At 37.0% G+C, this 19,984-nt stretch overlaps 1 protein-coding gene across 1 annotated transcript in view; it reads left to right on the forward strand.

Annotated features, from left to right (window-relative positions):
* The first annotated feature begins 1,753 nt into the window (after positions 1-1,753).
* Positions 1,754-19,984, forward strand: part of LOC131068022 (multiple organellar RNA editing factor 2, chloroplastic) — a 33,311-nt gene continuing 15,080 nt past the window's right edge. The window contains exons 1-2 of the mRNA XM_058003223.2: positions 1,754-2,263; positions 2,372-2,469. Of these exons, the coding sequence (XP_057859206.1) occupies positions 1,908-2,263; positions 2,372-2,469 (454 nt within the window). The 5' untranslated portion in view covers positions 1,754-1,907. The remainder of the gene's footprint in view (positions 2,264-2,371; positions 2,470-19,984) is intronic.

Raw genomic sequence — 19,984 nt, forward strand, 5'->3', positions numbered from 1 at the left:
ACACAGATTTAAATTTGTTGAGAACGATCTCCAATATGTGTGTGTGTGCGTGCGTGCGCGCTAGATCCTCCTATTGTTAGATGATTTGTAGTGGCAACTACTATAATGAGAGTGATCTCATAAAATTGCACAAATTCTCAAAAGAGGGGAACAAACTACTATATCCATTCAATTGTTTCCACTCTTAAAATTGTATTAAAATAATTGTCATCTAACAAGCAACCCTTGCAATAGAAAACATATACATTCACGGAAAGCCCCTCAACAACAATAACAAAACTAGCCAACATAAGTCAATAATTCTACATTCAAGGATATATTCATCTATGACTATGACCAGACTAACTAATCTAACTACAAAAAATTACTTTATTAAATAGATTTTTTGAGACTTAAAACTAATGACAAAAAAATTGAAATTGATTTAATTATCATTAATGCCAAGCTTTAGCTCAAATTAAATGGAAATGTTGGTTAGATTATTAATATAAAAAATGAAATCACTCTATCTAAAGGAAATTGAAAACTCTAAAAATAGATTTCAAAGTATCAATGAAACATAAATGCTTGTTAGTTGATAGTAATTACTTGAATTAATGAAAAGCTCTATGAGTATGGATGCCATTTCATTATGTTAGACAATTCATTTTAACTAAAGGTACAAATTTCTGTCAAGTCAAAATAATGTTGAAGAATAATGCATAAATATAATTTCAATGTCTTAAGGATGACACTTAACATAATATAAAATTATGTTAGGGAGACTTAAAAATTAACTTCTATCCCACATCCAGACACAACATAAAATGGTTCTAAATTAAATTTTTTTCTTTCAACTTAATTCAATAGTGAAGATGTTGGTTGGTTGTAGAATTTGGTTTACTAGAATCAGTGGAGAAACTAATTCAATACGCTATGAAAGCATCACAATCTTCTCAGTTTACTAGCTACTAACTTTGGACAGATTGATACAATTTTGAACCCATGATGGATTGATATGGATTTTGATTCTTTTTGCAGAGAAGAGGCTACTAAATTGCAGTGCAAAAATATGACAATGTATATGTGGAAGCTACTTGCAACTGCATCATTATGTTCTATGCCTCTAAAATGAAGGCTATCAAAACCCTGTTCCCAACAGTAATTCCATGTCATTCTCTCACATTTAATGTGATAAGATTTATCCAGATTTATGAAGATTGCTAAAACAAATGATTGAATCTGGTTGGGTTTGTCTGTATTTGCAATAAAGAAGATAAAATTTCTCAGACTTTTTCTTTTTTCCATGTCTTGTTCGATAGAACCATAGAAATACATATTTTGTTTCAAAAAAAAAAGAAAAAAATGAATTGTGCAAAGACAATATAAAAAAGAAAAAAATAATTTTGTTTAATTACTAAGATATATATACATAATAAAATTATAAATATACAATAAATTCAATAACACAATTGATCAACTAAAAAAATAATTACATTAATAGATACATAAATATCCCTCTATAAAATTAACATAATAACTATACAGATTTCAACCTTACAAAACTTTAAAAAAAAAATAACTAAAAAAATAAAAAAATAATTACATTAATAGATACGTAAATATCCCTCTATAAAATTAACATAATAACTATACAGATTTCAACCTTACAAAACTTAAAAAAAAAAAAAAACTAAAAAAAATTAAAAACAAAATCATCTAAAGAAATTGATTACAACAAATCACACATTTTTGTGATGGTGATAATAAATACGTAGAAGGTAAGAGGACATATTGCAAACAGACCATCAAAGCTGAGTAACAAAAGCAGACAGAAAACGATAAACCCTAAAAACCCTACTAACAGGTACTTGGTTTATTCTCTCTGTTGTTAGAGCTAAAACCTTGCCTCTGATCTTCTCGTACCCATGGCTACGTTGCGCAATCAAGTGTTTCGGAGGCTTCGCAATTTGTCCTCCTTGAGAAGACTCACAACATTATCTGCAAGAGAGCCAGCATTCCAATCACCGGTTAGCAATTATCCTCTGAGATTCATTATTGGTCATAACATGCACTCTCCGCCGCGAATTTTTAGTTGTACTTCAGTTAGATGGAGAGTTTCAAATTCAAATTCTGGCTCATTCATTGATGACATTGGACCTTTATTTGCGGGTTGCGACTATGAGCACTGGCTCATTGAAATGGATCCGCCTGGGGATGGTAAAGCTACCAAGCAGGAAATGGTAGATTGTTATGTCAAAACCCTGGCCACTGTCCTGGGAAGGTATGCATTCCTCTGCCACGACCCCCTGATCTGCCCCTTCCTCCTTTCTCTCTTTCTTAGTTTGAGTTACAAAAATATATATTTATTGGCTCCTAACAATGACTACAGCGAAGAGGCAGCCATCAAGGTTATTTATAATGTATCTACAGAAGGATATTTTGGATTTGGATGTGAAATTTCAGAAGAGACTTCCCAGAAACTTGAAGGTATTTTTATTTTTTCTCTGCTTATATACGCATCTAGCAGTAAGAATTGTTTTCGAGAATAAATTGGCAAACGAAAGATAAGGATTTTTTCACATTCGGGATTTAATCGGAAAGAAGAGCAGAAAAAAAGCAATGTTCCACGGGCTTTAGGGATGGGTTTTGGGGACGGGGAACATGGGCCTGGGAAACGCGTACTTGTGGAACACTGTTAAAAAACAAAAAAACTGCAGTTTTTTAAATTTAAAGATATTTTAATTGCATTCACCTTGAATTTTGGAATATAGATTCTGTGATTTATGCATATGTCACCAAATTACGTTGCATTGCACAATGCATACGATAGATGGAATACTCTCAGACTCTATAAAAAAACTCAGCTAAACTAAAAAAAAAGAGGTCCAAACATGTCAAAAAATAATCTATTTTTGTTTTTTCAGGTCAGTTTCATCAGAATATATACATGAAATATAACATTTAACTTTTAAGTATAAGTGGCATTTCAATATGTCTTTTTCCTTTCTTATACTTTAAGTTATATTTCATGTATATATTGGGAGGATGTTTGAGAGTGGTTTCAGATCTCTAGGAGTTATAATGCAAATTCTAGGTTTTAGAAGATCTTTTAATTTTTCAGACAGTCAAATTTCAGTAATCATTATGCTCCTATCAACATTCTCTCGCTCTCTCTATCTCACTCACTTTATCTGCCTTGAAGTTCAGACCTATCTATCTCCCTATCACTCTTCCTCTATCCCCCTCTCTACCACACTCCATCTCACTCTCTCCTCTCTCCCCCAAGATCTAGACCTATCTCTCTACCCCTCTTTTTCTCACCCTCAGACTCCGGTGAGGGGTGTTACCCTCAGCCTAATTTTAATTTGCAGATGCTTGGTGGCAAAGTTGGGGTGGAAATACCCCAAATCTCAAAAAATTTGCCCTCAAAATCTTATGTCAACCTTGTAGTTCATCCAGTTGTGAGTGCAGTTAGAGATTGTTTGAAGCTATCGACACGAAGAAGAGGAGCAGGTTAGCTCAAAAACGTCTCAATGACCTTGTCTTTGTGCAATATAATCTTCGATTGTGCGTAAGGAAGGTAGAGGAAGGAGCAGGTGGTCCACTTGACTTGGATGATATAGATCCTTACAGTGATTGGACATCACAAGAGCAACCTCCGTTGTTTTCCGAGGATGATATCACTGATTTGGAGAGGCAGGCTATGGAGGAGGAGGGGGGTGGATTTGGTTTCACTCTAGATGACATTGAGGAGAAGAGGATGAGGATGAGGAGTCATTACCAGTGCCACAAGCAGGTGGAGACATAGCTTCATCCAGGATGGAGGATGAGCCAGCCATACCGAGCGAGGAGGCGCAGTCACGCCCATTGCAGATTTCTAGGACTAGACCCTCTAGTTCTACCTCTCCCCTAGTTTTTGATAGAGCTGGGAAGAGGAAGTTGTAATTGTAATTTGTAATGATGTATTTACTTTTGGTTTTACAAAAACTATTTACTATTTTGCTTCCAAGCTTCCAACCATCAGCATTCCTCATGAGGATGCGATTTTGTAGACACTTTGCATTTAAATATATCTAAAATCAGCTTATTTCTTTTGTGTTATCATTTATTGACTCATTGGATGCATCTTCTCATTAAATTTTGAAAAAAAAATGCATTTTTTATTAAATTTAAGCGTGTTTTTAAGTTGTGGAGTTTTTCGTTGAGTTTTTCTTGAGTTTTTTTCCCAGGGGCTTGGCAAGTCAAGCCGAGTCGCGAGTAGTCCAACTATGATGCATACTGAATAGCATATAAATGATAGCTACATAATAATAGTTTTAGAGTTTCAACTGCAATATACTTTGTTCAAAATCAACCTAGAAATTACGTATAAAGCTTCAAAAATTGAATGGTAGCTATGCTTGAAAAAATCTATATGCCAAAAATTAAAAAAGTCCTAATTCAAACCGAAAACCCTAAAATAATTATGTTTGGGGTTAGGGATAAGTTATGGTTTTTGGTAAAACAAGCTCTAGTTCTAACCTTAACTCTAATGCTTGGTCCTCGAAAATTGGTGTAACCTGTCAAAATTTTTGTTAAATCAAGTTTAAATTGTGGGCTGTGATTTATGTTAAAACTTGAACTAGAATATAGAAAAACAGAAGATAGAGAATGAAACACAAATGAACAAACCCTTATCCTGGGAAACCCTCCACCTGAGGGTGAAAAACCTAGCCCACTCAAAATTAACTTTATTTTATGTTAGAAAAGAATACAATTGATGATAGTCTCAGAATACTATCAATCATAATAATATGAGTTCAATTTTCTATGAATCAATCATAAAATGAACTCACTTGATACAACTCGAATACAAACCAAAACCTTCAAATATCTAAAACTCTGTATGCAGAAAGAAATACACAATATTTTGATCTGACAGACACGATCTGAAGGAAGAAGAAGCCAATATAGAAAACTGTTGAAGAAGAAGAAGACATGACAAGGAAGAATTATGAATATAACATATTGGAATTTCAATTAAGAGTCACACGAAAGGAGAGGTAGAGGCATGGATAGTTACTTTTGCACAGACAGCCTCATCACCTTCACCGACAGCCTCATCACCTCCACTGACAGCCACATCACCTTCACTGACAGTCGTTGCAACATGAAGAGTCACCGACAGTAAACAAGGCAAGGAAGGAATGGAAGCTAAGGAGTCAATACTAGACGAGATAAATAAGGAGCCGATAATCTCTATCGAAGTTATATCTTCAACACTCCCTCTTAGCAAGAGAGAGATCTTCATTATATCAACATATAACAAGTACTCAGAAAATGTCAAAAAAAAAAAAAACCATCACAATTTTTATTCAATAAAGTTGTTTTCTCAGTATAACAATATTCATCATAGCTACCCCTAGAGGATGAGTAAAACCAAAAATAAAAAACATAAAGTCATACACATGACTTCCACCATAGCAACTCCCAGAGGGTGGAACAAGGGATTTCACCTCGAACTTCTCTCGCAGAGAAGAACTCATTAGCCAAGGGATTTCACCTCGAACTTCTCTCACAGAGAAGAACTCATTAAACATAGGCAATGTATCACTGAAGCTGAGACTCTCTCTCAACAAGTGCATCATTCTCCATCATACCAAGCTTTTCTCAAAAGTAATAGAACTTCACTCTTAGAAGTGGCTTGGTTAGAATGTCTTCAGTCCGCTCCTCTGTAGAAATGTACTTGAGTTCAACTGCTTTTCGCTGAACCATGTCTCTCAAGTAATGATATTTAATTTCCACATGTTTGCTTCTATCATGAAATATTGGATTAACTGAAAGTTTTACACAACTTTGATTATCACACATAATCACAATAGGTTCCAAGGGCTGTCCAAACAAGCCTGCAAGTAATTTCCGAAGCCACACAGCTTCTCTTGCAGCCACACACGCTGCAACATATTTTGCTTCAGCTGTACTTTGTGCAACACAAGATTGTTTCCTGCTGCACCAGGGAATCATAGCTGAACCTAGACTAAAACAACAACCTGAAGTGCTTTTTCTTTCATGCACACAACCTGCCCAGTTTGAATAAGAAAACCCCTACAAGTTCAGCTCTACACACGAAGAAAATTTTAAGCCAAATCCAATTGTACCACATATATATCTCAATATATGTTTGGCTGCCACAAGGTGAATATGTCTTGGTTCACACATGAACTGACTCAAGGTATTAACTGCATAGCATATATTAGGCCTTGTGTTAATCAAGTACATTAAGGAGCCAATTAATTGTCTATACATAGTAGGCTCAACTAAATCTGAAGTAGCTGCATCCTCATGTAATTTCTTCAGATTTACTTCCATAGGAGTCACCATAGACTTACACTCTAACATGTCAAATCTTTTCAAAATATCAATTGCATATTTACCTTGACTCATTATGATTTCATTTGTTCTTTGCCTACCTCAAGTCCAAGGAAATAATGTAACAAATCAAGATCCTTCATTTCAAATTCTGAAGCTAAATCCTTCTTACATATGTCAATGTAATCATCATTACCAGTGAGGAGTAAATCATCAACATATAGTACTAAAATCAACACCTTATCATCACATACCTTGAAGTATAAGTTTGGATCAACATCATTCTTTAGAAAACCCAAGCTCAAAAGATAGTGATCTATCATTTCATACCAAGCACGAGGAGCTTGTTTAAGACCATATAAGTCCTTTTTCAGCCTGCATACATGAGAGTTTCTATTGTGAATAATAATGCCCTCTGGCTGCTCAATGTTAACCTCTTCAATTTTACCATTCAAGAAGGCTGTTTTCACATCTATTTGATGAAGTTTCCAACCCTTAACAGCTGCAACAGCTATGATAGTCTTGACAAAAGTGTAACGTGCTACAGGTGCAAAGGTTTCTTCGAAGTCTATACCTTTCTTTTGGGAAAAACCTCTGGCTACAAATTTGGCCTTGTACTTTTCTATACTACCATTAGCTACATGTTTGATTTTGAACAACCACTTAGAAAAAAACACTGATTTGTTTTTAGGCCTAGGAACAATGTCCCATACATCATTTTTCATAATAGATTGATATTCTTCTATCATGACATCCTTCCACACTTGCTGATTTAAAGCCTCTTCAACATCTGAAGGCTCGGATGCCAAGATATGACTCATCAAAGATACATAACCAGCAAACTTGTGAGGTCTTTTGCTTTCTCTGAAAGTACCATGAGGGGCTGCATATTTTTCACCATCTTCCATAGTATGTCTAGCCCACAAAGGTCTTTTCTTGTTAGCTGAACTAATACTGGGACCTGTTGATGTAACTATAGAGTCAATTGGATCAATTGGATCAACTGAATCAACAGGATCTTCTAAATCTGTAAACTCCCTCTGAATGTCTGAAGATGGATTCGGATCAGCTGTATCTAAATCTCGAGGGTGCTCAAAATCTTCTTTATCAGCTTCTAGGCTAGATTCTTTGAATTTCATGCAAGCTACATCTTCATCAAAAGAAACATCCCTGCTGATCTCAATCTGTTTTTGTCCTTGAATGTAGATTTTATATGCTTTTGAAGAGTCACTATAACCAACAAAGATGCCTTTCTTGCCTGAAGGTTCTAATTTAGATCTTTTCTCTTTAGGAACATGAATATAAACAGGACATCCAAAGATTCTGAAATAACTTACATCTGATTTGACACCTGTAAAGGCTGCTTCTGGAGTCTAGTTGTTTAGAATCTGATGAGGACTACGATTCTGAATGTGAATTGCTGTCCTGCAAGCCTTGGCCCAAAGAAATGTTTGAAGACTTTGGTCATGAATCATAGCCTTTGCTGATTCAACAATTGTCCTATTCTTCCTTTCAGCCACACCGTTTTGTTGAGGATTATAAGGGACACAAAACTCCCTCTTAATCCCAGCTTCAACACAAAAGTTATGAAAAACACCAGAAACATATTCTCCTCCATTATCAAATTTAAGAATTTTTATTTTCTTGCTAGATAGATTTTCAACTAGAGCTTTGAACTTTTTAAATCTGGACAACACTTCATCAGACTCTTTAGACTTAAGAAAGTAAATCCAACACTTACGAGAAAAATCATCAACAAAGGTGACTGTTATCACAAAAACTTGCACCCTTGCTGAGATATCAACTCAACAACCTTGTGAAACATGGAAACAACCCCGAAGTGTGGGACCTTGCCCAAGGGGGTTGAATCTTTGGAGAAGGCCGACTTCCTTCCTCGAATAGGTGTAGGTTTTGAACCAACTCAACACTTCAAACTAGCTCCTAAGCCTATCCTAACAATTTGCAGAGGTAAAGGGAAGAGAGAATTGCTTGAAATAAAAGGAGGTGATGCACCAAGAAGAGATTGTTTCTCTCCCTACCGAAATGGCACAAGGAACCAACTAAAAAACCCAAGAGATGCACAACTTCAATTGCATAAGTGACCCAAACACATGTATGGAGGTTAGAGTTTGCTAAGTGTTAAGAGGGGAGAAGGATTCCCACAAGTCACACTCAGAAAACAAGCTAACACAGCATATATGGAGAGAAAAACCACAAGATATACACCTATGATGAAGGTAAGAAAATCATACACAACATACATAGGTTAGAAGGAGGCAAGAATGGTGATTTTTTTAATTAATCATAAGGCCAAAAGCCAATCTTACAGTTGCAGAAATGCAAGATAAATACAAGAGAAATGGGAGAGCATGGAATAGCTCAAACCAATAGGGAGAGAACCCTTTACAATGAGGCTTAACAACCTTATATAGAGAAAAAAAGGTTACAAGGTTGATCATGACCCTTGCATGTCAGTCTGGAAGTGCAGGGAAGTGCATGCATTTGACTTGTACATGCAAGCAACCTAGCCATACCACCAAAAGGCAATCTTGAGAAGATGGATTGACTAACCTTCCAAAGTCAGACATGACATAAGTCACCAAGCATGGCCCCGTACCTCCCTTGATGGAAATCCTGCCAAAAACACTTAATGCACCCTTGTGGCTCCACAAAAGAAAGTGCACAAGTCACCAAAGCTGTCAGAGCATTTAAAGCCTTGAGTGTTGATCACGCAATCCGGAAGTGTCGCCAGTCGGAAGGAAGCTTGGAGACTTCGGAAGCCCGGACTTCCGTAGTGAGGAAGACAAGGGAAGGAGCAATGAACTTCGGAACCTCGGGGTTCCGGAGAACTTCAAAAGGCTAAGGAAAGAACTTCGGAACCTCGGGGTTCCGGAGTTCTGGGATAGAGAGAGGAAGAGAAGGAAAGGAACTTCGGAACCTCGGAGTTCCAGAGTTTTGGGATAGAGAGATGAAGAGAAGGAAAGGAACTTCGGAACCTCGGGGTTCCGGAGAACTAGAAAGAGAAGGCAAAAGGGGAAGGAACTTCGGAACCTTAGGGTTCTGGAGTTCTGGATAGAAGGGGAAGCGAGGAAGAGAACTTTGGAATCTCGGGGTTTCGGAGTTTCGGGGAAAAGAAGGAAAAGGGCTAGGAGGCAACTTCGGAACCTCGGGGTTCCGGAGGGAAGAAGGGGAGGGAACTTACTTCGGAACCTCGGGGTTCCGTAGGGAAGAAGGGGAGGGAACTTACTTCGGAACCTTGGGGTTCCGGAGTTCTGGAGGGAGAAAGGCTAAGGAGAAGAGGGGCTAAGCTAGGAAGGAACTTCGAAACCTTGGGGTTCCGAAGAAGGGAAGGGGAAGGGAGAAGAATTTCGGAACCTCGGGGTTCCGGAGAAGGAAAGGGGCGGCAAGGGCAAAGAACTTCGGAACCCCGGGGTTTCGCAGCAGGAAAGGAGCGGCAAGGGCAAAGAACTTCGGAACCTCAGGGTTTCGGAGTTCCGGGGAAAAAGAGAGCCTAGGAACTTTCGACAAGGCAACACTTCAAACGACGATTCCACTGCTTTAATCCTTGATCAACTGGGGCAGCGTTGGTCCATGGAACATATCTCTGACCGGTTCTTACTGATGGACCAAGGGTGTCATAAAATGACAACAGTGACATAATACCAAAAACCATTAAGAGAAGCAAATGACATAGGTCCACATAAATCAGAATGAATTAATTCTAGAGCATTCTTTGCCCTACTTTCACTACTATGAAAGGTGCTCTTAATGTTCTTACCTAGAGCACACCCCTTGCAAACACCTTCATGGTTTTGATTCAGTTTAGGAAGACCAATGACAACCTTCTCCATTGAAGACAAAGTTTTGAAATTTAAATGACCAAATCTTTTATGCCACAACTCACTTGAACTTGAAGAATCATGAGCTAGACTTGAATAGGATTAGCTGAAAGCTTGTAAAGACTATCATGACGAACACCAATAACATGAGCTGATTGAATACTAGAGTTCTTCTTCCATGCAAGTACTTTTCCATCAGCAAAAGCAACATGATAACCTTTGTCTTCTAATGCAGAAATAGAAGTCAGATTCTTCTTAATACCAGGAACAAATAGGACATCACTTAAATGAAGAGGAATACTAGAGTCCAACTGAAAATAAATATAACCAGCACCTTTCACAGAATAGCAAGCATCATCACCAATGATAACTTGAAGATGAGAGTCTTTTTCTTTCAAGTTTGAAAGGTGCTCACAAAAACCAATGATATGATGAGATGCTCCACTATCTATCAACCAAGTATCATAGTTAGTAGGAACATTACTAGAAAGTGCAGAAATAAATAAGAATCCTTTAGAATTTTCACTTGACTTTCTTTGAGGAGAAGGATTCTCAACATTTGCAGCAACTGCTTGAGTCTTAGATTTTGAAACACAATCTTTGGCAAAGTGACCAAATTTGTCACACCTAAAACACTGAATTCTAGAAAGGTCTTTCCACTTTTTCTTGGCAACAGGAGTTGACTCATCATTCTTGTCTTTGAATCTTTTGAAGTCACCTTTCTTTCCTTTCCCCTTAGATGCATGGGCAGCAAGCACATGATCATCTTCATGATGAGATTTGCGACCATAACCTCTTGCTTCTTGTCTGCATTCTTCCTGAATGCAATCTGCCCTCAACCTATCAAATTTAGAAAGATCATCTCTTTCACTAATGCCTTGAATGAAGGATTCCTAGGAGATGGGAGGATAACCTCTTGCTTCTTGTCTGCATTCTTCCTGAATGCAATCTGCCCTCAACCTATCAAATTTAGGAAGATCATCTCTTCCACTAATGCCTTGAATGAAGGATTCCCAGGAGATGGGAAGTCCATTCATAGCTAACATAACCAAGTCTTTATCAACAAAAGTATCTCCAATTGCACTGAGCTGATCTTTTAACTTAGAAATCTTCATGAAAAAAGAAGTAACAGATTCTCCTAGACAGTTTCACATGCAGCAGTTGACGTCTAAGGGCTAAAGCTCTGCTGGTATTGTTGAATTCATAAAGATCCTTTAGATTCTGAAACATTTCCTTAGCTGAATCCAACTTAGAGATGATAGGCACCAGCTAGATGATCCTTAACAGAATCAATCAGAATTTTCTTAGCCATGCTCTTGTTCTTTCTCCATTGAACTTTCTCTGCATTAGCAGAAGGTTCTTCTACATCTTTCGAGACATAGTCAAGGAGATCATTCTCTTCTAGAGTGATAAGAATTCTAAATTTCCAAGAAGAGAAATTTGACGAACCATCTAGTCTATCTTCTACTTTCAATCCATTCACCGTAATGAATGACTTAGGCAAACAACTGAAAGAAATAAGAACTTAAAAATTCTGGTTCTGGATCGATCTTCTAGACCCGCTTTGATACCATGTTAAAACTTGAACCAGAATATAGAAAAATAGAAGATTGAGAATGAAACACAAATGAACAAGCCCTTATCCTGGGAAAACCCTCCACCTGAGGGTGAAAAACCCAGCCCACTCAAAATTTACTTTATTATATCTCAGAAAAGAATACAAGTGATGATAGTCTCAGAATACTATCAATCATAATAATATGAGTTTGATTCTCTATGAATCAATCATAAAATGAACTCAACTGATACAACTCGAATACAAACCAAAACCTTCAAATATCTAAAACTCTGTATGTAGAAAGAAATACACAATATTCTGATCTGACAGACACGATCTCAAGGAAGAAGAAGACAATATAGAAAACTGTCGAAGAAGAAGAAGAAGACATGACAAGGAAGAATGACGAATATAACATATCGGAATTTCAATGAAGAGTCACACGAAAGGAGAGGTAGAGGCATGGACAGTTACACCTCCACCGACAGCCACATCACCTTCACCGACAACCTCATCACCTCCACCGACAGCCACATCACCTTCATGGACAGCCGTTGCAACATGAAGAGTCACCGACAGTAAACAAGGCAAGGAAGGAACGAAAGCTAAGGAGCAGATACTAGACGAGATAAATAAGGAGCCGATAATCTCTGTCGAAGCTATATCTTCAACAATTTATTGGCAATAAGAATGTGATTTAACAGGATAAAAGTGAGAAAATGTGGGAGGTGGCCGAGTTATTGACAAATGCATGAGTTTTTGCAAGCAAAAATCATGCTCAGGTCTGATTTATGATTTCTCATAATTAATTGCAAGTTTTTAATGATAAATAAATTCCGAGCTTTCGAGATAGAGGGATGAGGAGACTAGTTTCCAAGGACAACAATGTTTTTCTAAAATTTAGGGCGTGGCAGGGGATATGATAGAAAAAGAAAATACAGGTTATAAAATCCGAGAGTTGAAAACACAACACAATTATACAATAAATGATTACGGATAAATTGATAATCGATAATTGATAAGATGCAAAAACACACGCAGTTGAATCCAGAATCAATCTTATGATTACAACATAGACTCTGAAAAACTTATGTCAATAATTGATAATTCAAATTGATAAGTGGTCAATATCAAGGCCCAATTAAAATTGATGAATCATATATTCATACATCAAAATGATAAAATGTAATAATTTGAATATCAATGCTCATTCATCATGGTAGCAGAAAATTGGAATACACTGAAATATTCAATTAACTAATAAGCTGAAAGTTTAAAGTACCAACTAGAGTCTCACAAGTGATAAGCATCAAAATGACAAAATTAAATTGCCAAAAAAAGTATCAATAGCTGTTTTTGTTTGAGCAACAAGCACAAAAATCAGAGTCATCATCATCTGCAGCTGCATATCTAGGAAACTCCTCATCATTGGAACTATTGGAAGAAAGTGGGACCTCCAATCTCATTTGCATGTTGTGTTCTTCATCAAGTTGTTGCAGCTCCTTGGTCTCTACATCCCACTATTGCACTAGCTTTGCCTGATAAGCTTTTCCACTCTTGCAAAGGTAAGTTTGGTCCTCTTAGAGAGTGGATAAAGCTATACATGGATGAGTTCCTCTTAGCAATAGAGGAACTAGAAACCTTTGAGTGAAGATGAATGGAAAGTGTTCATAATGGTCTTGGAGGTCCATAGATTGTCCACCAACTAACTAGCTTGGCTTGTGCTAGGGTGAGCCTATCGATCCTTGTTGAAATCTTGTAGCTAACTAGTGTTGTGAATTTAATCCACTCAACTCTAATCAATAAAGCTTCTTTTACACTAAATTTTATGAATGCTTTCATGAGGCCATTCCTCACCTCGTGACCATTAATAGAAAGAAGTCTACCAAGTCTTTTCACATACCATTTTGGATTAAAGCATATAGATCTATGTGTAGATTGGTGTTCAATTACTCCTACCTTGTTTTGTTAGGAAAAGGTGTGTGTACACCTTTCATAATGTTATAATCTAATTTAATACTATTTGTGCTGCACCTAAGGGATCTAGGAATGTGTGCATCACATGAGGTTGACATTCTTAGGGCCACTTTATGTGTTGTATACAGCATTAGATTAGATTTTTAATGTGGATTTGCATATTGGGTAAATATTTAATATTGGGAAAACTTATTACCAAAACGTAAATATTGGGGAAAATGGTTTTGTAAACTTATGATATTAGTTACATGGTTTATTTAATACCACTTGATGGTTTTGTGCAAGCTTATGTCTATAAAAGCAAGCACATGGGTAGTTGTTTAAGATTGGTTGGTTGGCTAATTTGGCTAAGGGGTTGTGAGAGCATCACTTGGTTGCATTTTTGAGGGTTTGAAGCATGGCATGGGATGTGTGGTTACATACTTGTTCACATGAAGGCATGTAGAGAGCTTGATGTTTAGAAGTGTTTTGTCATGCCCCTGCCATCATGCCCCCATCGGGATAAATAAAGGGGAAACATAAAATAATAAATATAGGTCGGCACTTGCAAAGGATAATAAAATATATTATTCATTAAAGGATAATAGAATGGATTAAAATCCCATCATCTGGGTTGGCAATTTGCAAGGGGATAAAAGTGATTTTTAATTAGCAATATTAATCGGCTAATTCTGAAAGGGCAGCAATTCCTCCAAGGGGTATCCAATGAAAAGAGATGACAAATGGGACGTGTCATTTAAAGAGAAGTCATATCCCATGTTTGTAACCTTTCAACCCCTATTGGGGATTATAAATTGGACGAACCTGCTTGGGGAAGGCATCAAGAAGTTCTGATCGAATGGGAAGAAGCATTGATCTGAAATCAGACATTGAGCCAAATAAGAGTAGAATCTGATTTTATACAAGCAGCCTTGAAATTAGTAAGGTTATGAGTGGAGATCGAATGATCAAGTAGTAATGAAGAATAAGAAATCTGAATATCAAAGAAAATTCAGCAGAATGGAATAATCAAGTTCAAATTGGAAAAGAATTTAGAAATGAACCTGAGTTAGAATTTAAGAACAGCAGTCGATTATATTAATGGAAATATAATTAAATATTCAATTCATCAAGAAACATTAGTGACTTTTCTCCTACAAGCAATCATATCTGGGATTAGTGAGGAAATGTAATAGGGAGATGTAGGAGTACGGGTTCACTCAATTAAGCAGACCACCCATTGAGTTGGATTGCTTGTGGGCCAAGGGGTTGAATTGTCTTGGTTGGATGTTCTGTGCCCTTGGGCTTAAGTTGTGGAGAACAGTCTCCTGTCGCCCAATTGTGCTTTATCATCAAATCCCTAGTATGGTTGGCTGTTGGAAAAAAACTATAGTATGGATCCAAATGTATTTAGGAGATATTGTTTACAATAGGAATCTTCATTATCATTTTGTTTGATGTTAATTGGATTAATTTCCTAAATTCAATTGCTTTTGTGCAATTTAGTGAAATAATACTCTTGTAAATAAATTATATTATTAGATTTATTATTTTTTTGGGTAAAAATCAGGTTTGCCCCAAAAGTGGATATTACAATTGGTATCAAAGCATTAATCCTGCCAGCCTGTGAGAAAAAAACCTACTTTAACTAGCGTGATGTTTACATTGCTGAATAATATACGAATGATGAATGCTTTTGGAGGTTGGATTTTTCCCTCTTGAGGGTTTTCCCGGGGTATATTTTGTATCATCTTTGATAGTATGTTGTCTAATCTTTTGCACATGGATTTTGAATATTTGATTGTATGATTTTCTCTATTTGGGTTATGTCGAAATTCTCATAGATGGCTGCAAATTTGCTAACATATTTTAATGATGGGGTGAATATGCTCATTACACAAGTTTTGGGCTGGGTGTCTCTCAAAAATGATGGTCTTCATTTGGCCCAACATAATATCAATGCACTCATAGGTCTCCCCAAGACTAGGACTATTAAAATCCTTGAATTTGATGACGGTGAAAACAATTTGTATAAAAGATGTTATATGTCTCACATTCAACCTGTTGTCATGAAGGATTGCGCTGCATTGCTAAGTTGGGAGCTCAGCAATCCCGTGAAACATGGAATGATCCTCAGGCCTATGGGTTGCCTATCTTGATGATCAATCTCCAGAGCAAGGTGGTTCTCCTGATGAATACCTCTTGAAACTAACTGTCTGATGGGAAAAGGGATAGAAGGATTGCTTGGAAATTAAACCTATCCTAGGAGGTGGTGCACCAAAATCTAGCTGAGATTTGCGACTTGTTTAACTCACAAGACCTCTCAACAAATAGCTCTGAATCTTTCACAACTTAACTAAACATGTGATGCATAAATATTTCTTAGAAAAGGCTGAGCTTGATGTTTGTTTGAAAGAAAACAACTGGATCAAAATCAACTAACACAATCCAAGATTTGCAACTATCATGTATCTCCTTACACCAAATGCTGATTGAATGAGACAAAATAGAGGATTTCATACATAAATCACATAAAATTCATCATTCATTCATCACATAATACAATAAGTGCTAAGAAGGAATCCACTGCTATTTTATTGAAAAATAAAGGAATGCTGTTTTTACAAAACTCAGAAAATGAGTTACAGGTCTGCCATTAAGCATGAAAGAGACAAAATTAGTCTACAATACATGCTGAAAGGAAGAAAGAACTAGCTCAGAAAAGAAGAGAAGAAGATAAATAGAAGAGAGGAGCTTCTTTAACTGAAGGTTTGAATTGATGACAAACTGCACCTCTCTGAGCTTGAACTTGGCATCAACTGGCAGTCCTCATCCTCGTTTCTATATCCATCTTGCATGAATGTGGCCTCTTGGGTCGAATTTGATGAAGGAGCATGTGAGCAGGGAGTCAAAACTGCCCCTAACTGAAGTTAGATGGGCTTACAAGCTGTCTTGACTCATATGTTATCCTTGTGGGGCCTCAAACTGAGGTGGAACTTCTGTAGGAGTCTTAAAGCTCCATATTTTAAGGCCTCAACTGATGTATAAATTGAGAACTCCAACTCCTGGCTCTTAAACTTCCTTGGACTGATGGCATGGTTGATTCAACTGATTGCCAGGTTCTTTTTATAGTAGTCTTTGAAAAGACTTTGTTGAGTGTGACTTCTACAAGAACATGTTTTATGGCAGCGAATAATGCATTTATTAGAGATGATGAGCATATATCAACTATGACATTGTGAAACCTTCACTCACTGTTTTGATAGCTGTGATTGTCTTGGCAACTTTGATCTATATAGCAAACACTGCTCTTTGGGCTTACAAATGATTCTTTGTGGCTGATATATTTCCACTGTTCTCTGTGGTCTGCTGCAATTTTATTGTTCATCTTTGGACCACTGTAGCATGTCTCACACCTTGGCCCATTCTTTGCTCTTTAAAAAGACTTGTATGATTAGAATGCTCTTCATGAACTGGTGTATGCGACTGCTTTGGACTCTTTATACTGTCCTTTGTGGTGGATAATCACAAATGTTGTTGCTCTACTAATGGCTTTGTTTGACAGTGAATGTTTTGACTGTTCTTTGATTTGTAGCATACCATATGCCTTTCACATATATTGTATCACTGCAACATAAGGAAATATGTACCTTTCTCACCAATGAAACAATGAAACAAGAACTAACATGAAGCTTTGCCATGGTGAAAATTGATAACATGTTCTCATAGGTCACTGTATTTGACTTGCCATCTTTGCTTAGACTTATGGCTATTGTCTTGGACTGTCACATTAAAGTTTAAACTTAAAACACTTGTCTCATAGATGTTACTTGTCACTTGGAGGGTTTGCCTCTCTGCTATTCGGTGACAGTCTTTCATGCAAAATCTGCTCTAATAATGACTGATTCTCTATATTATGTTTCTCCATAGTGCATTCGAATCCTCTTGGACAGTGACCATTGACACTTCAATGGGCTTCTAGATGTCTGATCAAACCCTTGTTTCATAGCTTTTAATCATATCATTGTATTGTGATAGTTTGCTGCACTATTCTTGTCAAAAGGATTGTCTTCAATAGCTTCTCACTGTCCAAAAGTTCCTAGTGCTTCTTTCACTGATTTTAAAAGATTTCCATTTAATCTGTAAGCTACTCACTGTCATAAATGCCTTACAAGGTCATTTACTGTCCTTAGCTTCTTGGCCAATCTGCTTATACCAAATGGCCTAAATCACTGCACATTCTTCTTGGGCTGCTATGACTGATGACTGCTATGAAGCTTATACATTATCATCTCATTAGTATATCTTGTGGCTGCTCTCTACAGGTTATTCCATGGTACCGTTCCTTGGTCTCCTTGTAGGCCCTTCTATGTCTTAGATTTTGGCCTTAATGACTGTCCTTTTGTGAGATCCTTGATGACCTTTTGTGAGCTTGAGCTTGAACTGTTAAATGACTGCACTCTGCTATGGGCTGAGGATTGCATCCTCATCTCTTTGCATTGACTGCTCTTACCTTTGGTAGCTGCTATAAAGCAAATTTAGACTGCTCTTTGAAGCTTATCTTTGTTGTCTCTGATAGAAGGCTTTGTCTCTGTGTGCTATACACTGTTCTTTGACATGGAGACCACCGTGTCCACTGCTTTGAAGACTCTGAATATCACTGCTTCTACGATGGGTTTTGGCTGATACTAATAGATCTATCAACTTTGCTCATGTCCTTAAGATTGATCTGATATGCCCTTTTACCATAACCTCAACTTCAAGAACTTTGCTGGCATAGCCCCCTTTCACCTGAAAGTTCTGATTTCATATGTTCTTTATTGAACTTAGCTATACTTATCACTTTTCATGGAGGCCTGTTCATAGCATTGGGTTGCATCTCTTTGTAGGGTATAGAGCCTGAAATTTTCTTATGTTCATGACTGTCTTGTATGCATTTGGACTGTTCTGTTCCATTGACTGTCTTCAAGCTGTCATTATCACACACCATTACATATAATCAACACCTTCTACTTGTAGCCCATGCCAAGGCTGTCATGGTGACTGTATTTTTCTGATTTTAGGGCTTATTGTTTCGAATCCGCCTTGAATGGACTGTCAAAAGGCTGCTATAACTGTTTCTTTTAATCTTTGCTATACTTAGCTGCTATGAGGGTTTCTCATCTTGACCCTATGAAGAACATTATTCATAGGTCTCTTATGCCACTGTTTTATGATGCCTTGTTCACTGAGCTTTATGACTCTGACAATGGCCTTATGCCCTAATGACTGTGATGTTAGTCTTTTCTCTGTTATTTGCCCTTTTATTATGTCTGTGTCATGAAAAACCTCAGAGACCTTTGTTATCATGGTTGGATCCTCTTTCATCAAATAGAATCTATCCCTTGCTAAAGTGAAACGTTGTATCTACTGCTAACAGTGAATGTATCTTTCCTATCCAAGTTAACCATGACTATCATACGAAGCAAGCATGTAGTGATCTCTCTCTTTGTGTTTGATAACCTTTACATATTCATCAATAAGCGCTCTAAACTGAAAGCAAACACTCGTTTCTTTGAAATGAAGGGCATTGGTTGGAGTTGAAACCCTACCTCTCATCATGTTTCTTGACTAAACTTTGTAACTTGGTCTTTCATTACTGTTTGAAGCTTTGAGACTGCTCTCCACATGCAACCTTGCTTGCATGATTTATGTGACTGCCTGTTGATGACTTCCTTGGCGGCGAAACAAAAGTATGAGCAGTTTTGCATGCAGCTCCTTTCTGTGAATACCTTTATCTTATGGTGAAAGTCATGGTAGAGTGCAAATTGAATATAAAGCTCATTAGAACCCTAACGTGCCATGTGAAAACCATTTCTTTGAACACATATTTCCCTCCAAACCTCAAAAAGATGAATTTAAAAGGCCTTGACCCCTTTTGACTCCACAACACGTGGACATTTGATTTCTTTCTTTTTCTTAAAACTAACGCTTTTGTCAAAAGGGGGGTGAATAATAGCTTTGAAACTTCATCAAAAATATTAGATATAACTTTTTTCACCTCTTCAAGTCATTTAAACCCCTTTAACAAACCTTTTTTGTAAGACTTCGGGCACATTATAGAACTATTAGGCTATTTTTACCTTGGGAGTCAAAAATAGGCAACAAAACCAAAATTATCATTGATCACAGTCTCTTTCAACTCCTCCATTGCTTAGTCTTTGACTCCTTCCACCTTTTCCAATCTTGTGTCCTAACCATATGTTGTAATCACTCTTGCAATTCAAGCATCCTCTCTAGTAGAATGAAATATTAAGCAAAT

This window comes from Cryptomeria japonica, chromosome 4 (genome assembly GCF_030272615.1).
Source record: "Cryptomeria japonica chromosome 4, Sugi_1.0, whole genome shotgun sequence".
Taxonomy (NCBI): Eukaryota; Viridiplantae; Streptophyta; class Pinopsida; order Cupressales; family Cupressaceae; genus Cryptomeria; species Cryptomeria japonica.